General features: G+C 46.3%; 2 protein-coding genes across 3 annotated transcripts; one reads left to right on the top strand and one right to left on the bottom strand.

Annotated features, from left to right (window-relative positions):
- The first annotated feature begins 2,363 nt into the window (after positions 1–2,363).
- Positions 2,364–5,277, top strand: LOC113745001 (histone-lysine N-methyltransferase 2B-like). Its single transcript, XM_027276368.1, has 3 exons — positions 2,364–2,547; positions 4,198–4,351; positions 4,531–5,277. Exons 1-3 carry the CDS (start codon positions 2,415–2,417, stop codon positions 5,234–5,236), a joined length of 993 nt encoding a protein of 330 aa, XP_027132169.1. The 5' UTR covers positions 2,364–2,414; the 3' UTR covers positions 5,237–5,277.
- Positions 3,073–7,604, bottom strand: LOC113745002 (uncharacterized). Of its 2 annotated transcripts, XM_027276371.1 has the most exons (4): positions 7,350–7,604; positions 5,842–7,204; positions 5,314–5,611; positions 3,073–4,121 (listed from the first exon to the last, which is right to left on the bottom strand). In XM_027276371.1, exons 2-4 carry the CDS (start codon positions 5,978–5,980, stop codon positions 3,866–3,868), a joined length of 693 nt encoding a protein of 230 aa, XP_027132172.1. In that variant the 5' UTR covers positions 5,981–7,204; positions 7,350–7,604; the 3' UTR covers positions 3,073–3,865. The 2 variants fall into 2 exon arrangements, with proteins under 2 accessions (XP_027132172.1, XP_027132170.1); XM_027276369.1 differs by having other exon boundaries at positions 5,842–7,604.
- Positions 7,605–7,909: the final 305 nt, after the last annotated feature.

Raw genomic sequence — 7,909 nt, 5'->3', positions numbered from 1 at the left:
CCCCTCAGTGAGATATTAAAACTTGTACTAAGGCCGAATTACAGTCTTCAAAAAAACACATTAGTCTGTTGCGATTCATAGTAGGTCTAAATTAACTTACTGAAGGTTAGAGTGTGTATTATAGCAAGCACATTGAATTCAAACTCTACCTATTATATCTGGAGATACACATGCATCAAATTTTCTGCATTTATGGGCCTTTATTTACTGCAAGATAGTGGTCTTGTCATAATGCTTATGTTCCCGAAAGGGGAGATTATCATTATATAGGCCTCATTACTTCCGTTGTTGCTGTCCACTAGTGCAAGTGGACGAAACCAGGAATGCTCTTAAAAGTTCAGAACGAAATGCTCTCCATCTTTCTACAGTATTTGTAGTTGTTGATGAAGAAACTGACAGTACTTAGTTAAAGTGGAATTTAAGATGGATTGTTTACATTTTGCAACAATTATGGACCTAAGGCCAATCACACCGGACGCGGAACGGAAGCGGAACGGAAGTCGCGAAACGGTACCGACCCTTGTTCGCCCGCGTTCTAGCACAAGTAGACTTATCCAGTCTCTATCAATGAGAGCACCTTTCACCCGGGCGCGGATCAGAAGACGCGGTACCAGAGAACGGACTCTTCTCCGCGCTCACGGCGCGCGCTCTTTCCGCAAGATTCTCTTTCGCGCCGGCCGCGGCTAAACCGCGATAAATTTTATACTCTTCGAGCAACTGCCGCACAACCCCACGACAGTTCCTCTCCTTTTTTTCTTTTTTCTTTCTTTTTCCCCCCCCCCCCTCCCCCCCCGGGCCCGCCCACCAACGGGGACCCTCGACCTATCATACCGTAATCCTCCTCACTTCCGCCCCCCCCATTTTTTCAACACTAAAACACAATACACGTCTTGTAGCTTTTTCCAACTTCACATCAATGTTTTTTTGTGACTGTTTGGTTTTGACTTCCCACCTGTGACGTTCATGGTACCTGGGTGGGGGTACCAGTCACGTCGCCTAAAGATCGATCCAAAGGGTCTCAACGAGAGACTAAAATGTTGAAGTGGCAACAACACACAATCATTTATGGACCAACAGCATCCCGTTTTTTAATCTCCTCCACGTCGGCAGAAGCAAAGTTCGCTGTTGTTGTTGTTGTTTCTTTATACCCAATGGTTATACGCGGGGTCTCGCGTAACGTCAGAACCTTTCTCGTGTTGATCTCGCTCCTGTGCATTTCCCCCACGGCCCCCGGCGGCTCTGCTCCGCTTAGGCGTGCCCGTCTCCCTTTGTCGCTTTATTCCGCGCCCGCTTGCGCCCGGTGGTTGTGATTGGACGCCGGGAACAGGTATTTCTAGTTTTAGTACCCGTTGCCCCTAGCTTTACCCCGTTACTGCTTATTTCCTCCCCTCCTCCGCTTCTTCCCCGCTGTTCGCGATTTTCGGTGTTTTTTTGTTGAATAGGTTCTGTGTTCGCCCCCACCCCCCGATCACGTTGCCCCTCCTCGCATTACCTCACAGCAAGTGTGAGTTTCTGTCTGGCAGTGTCTTGAGGTCTGGCTGTTCTTCTGGGAAGCTAGATAGCTGCTTGTGCCCCCAAATGTCTTGTGCTCGAATGGACTTCCGCGATGACCGTCTTCACCTTTTTTTCTTCTGTGTTGAGTGTGAGCTTTGGTTCAGGCTTTCTGTTTCTTTTCATCTTAGAACGGGAGGACAATCCGTCTGTTGTCTGCCACCACATTTTGTTGGATTGTGAGATCTTTTCCCTTCCTGTGAATTCGACGCGTTTGGTGGATTGTCTTAATAGTAGAGGTCCTGGTCCTTTGTTGATTTCCTTGTTGAGTCCCCGTTTCCGTGGTTTTTTTATTTTTCTTGTGGTTTTGTTATTGCGTTGTAAGTGTTTTTTGTTACAAGGCACTCACCACTCACACTTGTCACGCGGAAAGGAAGCGAACGGCACCGCCGCTGGTCACCGTAGGCCAAATAGAAGTTCAGGTCTTAGTCACTGAGAGCACTCACACCGGGCGCGGATCAAGGCCAACTCACACCGGACGCGGAACGGAAGCGGAACGGTACCGCCGCGGTCACCGTAGCAAATAGAATCCAGTCTAGTCAATGAGAGCACTCACACCGGGTGCGGATCAGACGCGGATCAGAAGCGTCCCAGAAGCGGCTCTCCGCGCCACGGCGCGAGCTTTCCGCAGGATTTCTATTTCTTCCGCGAGCCGCGGCTGAACCTCGTAAATTTCAACAGAGCACTGCGCACCAGACAGGAAACCGGGCCTTGAATCAACATAATAAACTTCCGCCCCCTTTCAAAATAAAACACAATACGCAGTTCATGTAGCTTTTTACAACTTCACATCAACGTGACGTCATGACCGGTAGCACCAGGTGAGCAGTCGGCCGATCAAACGGTGTCAGAAGGTCAGCGACATGGATGACGAAAGGCTGATTGTTGAGGTCGAACAATACAAAATCATCTATGATGTAACACATCCTTTTTATAAGGATAATATACGAAAGGACAAAGCCTGGAATTTAATTGCAGGAGTTTTGGAAGTGGATGGTGAGTACAAACTACTACTAAAGATTATAAAAATGTGATTTTAAATGAACTTTACAGAAACTACATTTGAGTATCTGTAAAATGATTAATTTAAACATGTCAATCACTTTTTGAAGTTCTTGCATGTTATTTAACTGTAAAATTGATCTTTATTTTTCTGATCAGTGCAATGTTACATTTTAATGACTTTTAAATATCAGTTTTGTTGTACTTGACTGAATAATTTTTAAACTTTTGTACTTTTAACCATTTATTTTTATTTTAAACTTTCTGGAAAAAGTTATACATAGAAAAGATTTCACACAGCTACGGTATTAAAGGTGTATACAAATGTAATGTAATACTATTATAACTACCTATTGAAAATGTAACTACTCAGTGTTAAATACTGTTGAAATAGCTGTGGGGGAAGTGCTGACAGAGTTCTTCAACTAGAGTGTGAAGTACTACCCCAGCCCCCCACCCCCCATTGAGTGTGAACTACACTTTACCCTTTTGTGAGGGAGATGAAAGAATACAACAGCAGACTTTAAATGTTTTACTTACAGTAAATGATGACATCTTTAGAACAACAGAACAATACAAATCCAATGAGCATGATAAAAAAAAAAAAAAAAACATCTGAAAAACAGAAGACATATTTACAAATATACACGTTTTCCACACTTTTGTCTTTCACACCATCCTGTCCTGCCAAGACACACTGCCTAGTGGGGAGTTGAAATAGGTGGAGAAGATCTCCCTCACATTACAGGCCTCTCTTGAGGCCCTGTTTCCTCCCATGTTACGTACTGGTGGCAGGTTTCTCCTCTGTTGCTCTGCCTCCGCCAGCAAGCCCACAGTCTCTCTTGGGACAAGCAGGAAGTTATGGAGAATACATGTAGCCATAACGAGGGTGTCCACATGTTTAGGATGCAGGTTGATTCTGCGATGCAGTATTCTCCACCTGGAGGACAGAATGCCAAAAGCATTCTCAACCACCATCCTTGCCCTGGAAAGTCTGTAGTTAAATATCCTCTTCTGGTGATTGAGGTTCTTTCCAGGGTATGGTCTCATGAGATATGTCCTCAGTGGGAAGGCCGCATCACCCACCATGACATGTGGCACATCACCCAGGTGAGCAGCGCCAGGCAGAGAGGTACTGGGTGGGACATCAAGCGTTTTGGTCTCCATTCCTCTCCCCAGAGCTGACCCAGCATATACACCACCATCACTGGTCCTTCCGAAGTCTCCCACTTGAATGACCCTGAACCTGTAGTTCGAGTCCACAAGTGCCAAAAGCACTATGGAGAAAGTTTTCTTATAGTTAAAATACTGACTAACAGTCAATGGTGGGGCTTGGATGGTCACATGCTTCCCCGTCTATTGCTCCCAGGCAGTTTGGAAAATTCCACTTCTTCCAGAAGCCATCAGCCACTTCCTCCCATGTGTCTTGTGTTGGCCTGGGTAGGAACCTCTCCATCATGGTTGTCTCAATGGCAGCACACACCATGTGGACTGAGTTTATTACTGTACTGTGCCCCAGACGGTAGCTATATGCCAGACTCACTAGTGAATCCCCAGAAGCCATGTACCTGTGAGGGAAGAAGCAAATAAATATAAGTTATATGTGAACATTTTTTATTCACCTGTATCTCTCCTTTGTTTCAGCTGACACATGTAAAGCCAGATGGAAGATGTTAAGGGACTCTTTTGTGAAATACAGAAAAAAAAGCCTTCCAAGTGGATCGGCAGGAGGATCACAAAAAGAGTGGAAATACACAGAGATCATGTCCTTCCTTTTGCCGTTTATCCAACCAAGAAGGTCTGTATGAATTACTTAAACAAAAGTAAATTTCATGCAATTATTGAAGCCTCAAACAATATTGACAACAGTATTTATGTTGTAATAAATGTATCTTCAAAGTGGTGAGAACACAACTTGTTATGCTCATACGTAAATTGTTCGTATGTGTAACTTTTTTCTTTTATGTCTTTATATAGTTCAAAAAGCAACTTGAGCCAGCTACATTATGCTGAGGAAAGGCCGGGCACCCCTCAATCATTGTCAGGGTCTGAGGGTCGGTCCAGCACCCCTCAACAACAACCACCCACATCCCCGGCTCCATCAACATCAGCACCAGCACCATCCACCTCCAGGTCCCGTAGCCCCAGGGACAGACCTTCGAGAGCGGCTGTTGCAGCGCAGGCTCGGGAAAGCAGAAGAGGACGGAGAACAGACACAGACATTGGGGAGCGGCTGATGTCTCTGCTGGAGCAGCCGGTGCCCAAACCTCCTATGCCTGATGGGGAGCTGGACGAAGCATACCACTTTGCGTTGAGTACTGTGCCAATGTTACTCAGACTAAATATGGACACCCGGCAACAGGCCAAACTTGAGATCATGACTCTACTGATCAACCACGAGAGACGTCAGACCTCACAACGACATCTTCACCCCCCCGCTTTGGCACAAACATCCCATCCCCCACAAGTCCAACAGCCTCAAGGACCGATGCCTCACCCCACTCCAGGACATTCCAGCCATTTTCACCCAATTCACCCAGCCCCACCACCACAATCAGAGTCGTTCAGAGCAATGCTGCATCCTGACTGGGAAGATCCAAATGTGATGGGGCCCATATTACACCAACTTAACTTTTATTTATGTTACTTTTACTGTTTTAAAGTATTTAAGTTTTTCTTTTAGTTAAGTTTTATTTGAAACAAGTATTAAAACATATTTCTTCAGCTTGTGGTCTGTGATTTCATTTGTTTGTGGCTTACCTTAGTGCTACAGCCAGTCTCTGCTTAGGTTCTATGGCAGCTCTGTAGTTCGTGCTTTGCCTGGTCACTTCAGGGCCGATGAGGGCTAGCAGTTCATCCATTTGCTCTGCACTCATTCTAAAATACTGATGGTGGCGTTGACTGTCCAGCCTCAGTTCAGCCACCAGATGGTAAAAATCGCCTTGTCGTCTTCTCTGCTGGTTGAGGGAATGAACCCAAACTCGGCTCCCTCTTCCCCTCCTTTGCAGTCCTACAAGTAAGAGAACTAATGCAAGTGTTCTCCTTCTGCTGACAGGCACTGTATGTGAACAATACACATGAAATAATTATGATGAATGAAATGTATTGTTTTACAAACAAAACAAAAGCCACAAATCATTGTTCCATGTCTTGTCATTCATACCTCGACTTTTAACAGTATTAACTATGTAATTACAGTGTCAATACAGCACAACAAAGTAGGACATAATAAAACTACGATCAAACTCATGGAACCAGACAAATATATCAACTGTGTAGCAAACTTACCCATGGTAGAAGCAAAAAATTGAGGATAGATAGCCAGATCAACTGTTCTTGGTCGCCGGAGAAGCAAAGTCAGCTGTTTGTTGTTGCTGTTTCCTTTATACACACAGTCTATCGCGGGATCTCGCGGTCTCGCGTACATTCTGTATTCTCGCGTGAATACGGCTGGCGCTCCGCTGCCGTTCCGCGGCTGATCCGCGTCCGGTGTGAGTTGGCGCCGGGCAAAGTACCGCGGCACTGCCGTTCCGCTTCCGTTCCGCGTTCGGTGTGAGTCCCGTGTAAGAAATAGCAAAAGGCACTGTGAACTTTGGACAGAGCCACAGCTGTTTCCAATCTTTGTCAAGCTTGCTTGATTACATCCTGACTTTAAATCTGTATTTAACACACAGAAGTGAGACTGACATCCATCCTTTCACTCTTAAAAAGTCAAATTTTCACTAATCATTTGTGGACTAATTATTACTTATTTTGGCACCATACTCCTGAGGATGTCAGCACCTGCAGTTTAACACAGCTTGCATGTTGTAATGTCAGGCCCCATGTGGCGTGGGGATGTAATACTTTTGGAACACCTAGGCATTGGAAGGATATAGGTGACAGGTTAACACTACCCTATTTTGGCCAATCACCGAACCAGTAACCAAAATGACTGAAACCAAAACTCGGATCAAACATTGTTCTTTGATTCAAGCTGCAACAGATAGATGAGACCATTGGGCTAAACCCCCAAAAAAAAGCCAAGGGAGGAAAAGCCTGCTTGAGTTCGAGACCAAACTGGAATGCTGAAAAGTGAGAACTCTATACCAGAAAGGGAAGCTAGTGCAACTAGCCTAGAAGATGTTGTGCACTGCAGTGTAGTCATAGCCATGGAAGACATTAGGTCTCTCCAAGGTGGGGAAAAACAAGGAGAACTGGAAGGCCACCATGGGGACAGATGGTCTAGGGGACATCAAGGGGAATGAAACTCTCTTTGTGGACTTTCAACACATAATGATAATTATAATTGATAATTAAAGAGAAGGGTGCTGGAGGACACAGGCTTTAACAGAGACACATGAAAAGTTGGATGGACATTCATAGAGTCAGGCAACCTTAGTCTCACAGCAGATGGATTAATTACCCTCTCAACCTCAAACGGGCCAACGTAGCGAGGGGCGAGCTTCCGCGACTCCAACTGCAGGGGGAGATCTCGTGTGGACAGCCACACCTTTTGACCAGGGTGGTACTGGGGGGCTGGAGAGCGATGTTTGTCCGCTAATAGCTTGTTGCGCTGGGTGGATCGAGTGAGAGCTGCTCGGGTGGCTTTCCATACTTCATGAACTCTGTGAAGGTGCTCACGGACTGAAGGCACAGCAGCCTCACGCTCCTGGGTGGGGAATAGAGGAGGTTGAAAACCATTAGCTGCCATGAATGGAGACATACCTGTGGCCGAGCTGACGAGGGAGTTGTGGGCATATTCAATACAAGGCAGCTGGATGCTCCATGAGCAGGGATGTCTGGCAGAGACACACCGGAGAGCTGCTTCCAAGTCCTGATTGGCCCGCTCTGTCTGGCCGTTAGATTGAGGGTGGTAACCGGATGATAAGCTGGAAGTTGCACCAATGGCTCTGCAAAAAGCCCGCCACACTTGAGACGAGAATTGTGGACCTCTGTCGGAAACTATGTCCACTGGAATACCATGAATCCTGAAAACATGTGAAACAAGGAGATCTGCAGTCTCGAGAGCAGAGGGTAATTTAGGGAGAGGGACAAAATGAACAGATTTGGAGAACCGGTCAACTGATAGTGAGATGACTGTGTTACCTTCGAAGGTGGTAGGCCAGTGATGAAGTCCACAGCTATGTGTGACCATGGACGGCTGGGGATGGGTAGTGGCTGTAATAAACCGTGCTGGGGGGCGGTGAGAGATGCTTTTTCCTCGGGCACAGACGAGCAGGCTGCTACGAACTCCCTAGTATCCCGTGTCATGCCCGGCCACCAGAAGCGCTGTTGGAGGAACATGAGGGTACGGTGAAAGCCAGGATGGCAGGTGAGGGTTGAGAATGTCCCCACTGTAAAACTATTGGGAGCG

This window comes from Larimichthys crocea, unplaced genomic scaffold (assembly GCF_000972845.2).
Source record: "Larimichthys crocea isolate SSNF unplaced genomic scaffold, L_crocea_2.0 scaffold359, whole genome shotgun sequence".
Classification (NCBI taxonomy): Eukaryota; Metazoa; Chordata; class Actinopteri; family Sciaenidae; genus Larimichthys; species Larimichthys crocea.
This window is presented reverse-complemented; position numbering and strand designations above follow the sequence as displayed.

What these genes read in the sequence shown, in the direction of transcription:
- LOC113745001 (XM_027276368.1), top strand. Translation starts at nt 2,415, where the DNA reads ATGGATGACGAAAGGCTGATTGTTGAGGTCGAACAATACAAAATCATC. An exon ending in AGGAGTTTTGGAAGTGGATG is followed by an intron (nt 2,548 to 4,197) that starts GTGAGTACAAAC and finishes CCTTTGTTTCAG; the next exon opens with CTGACACATGTAAAGCCAGA. An exon ending in CCGTTTATCCAACCAAGAAG is followed by an intron (nt 4,352 to 4,530) that starts GTCTGTATGAAT and finishes GTCTTTATATAG; the next exon opens with TTCAAAAAGCAACTTGAGCC.
- LOC113745002 (XM_027276369.1), bottom strand. Translation starts at nt 5,980, where the DNA reads ATGTACGCGAGACCGCGAGATCCCGCGATAGACTGTGTGTATAAAGGA. An exon ending in ATTTTTTGCTTCTACCATGG is followed by an intron (nt 5,612 to 5,841) that starts GTAAGTTTGCTA and finishes GTTCACATACAG; the next exon opens with TGCCTGTCAGCAGAAGGAGA. An exon ending in AGACTGGCTGTAGCACTAAG is followed by an intron (nt 4,122 to 5,313) that starts GTAAGCCACAAA and finishes CTTCCCTCACAG; the next exon opens with GTACATGGCTTCTGGGGATT.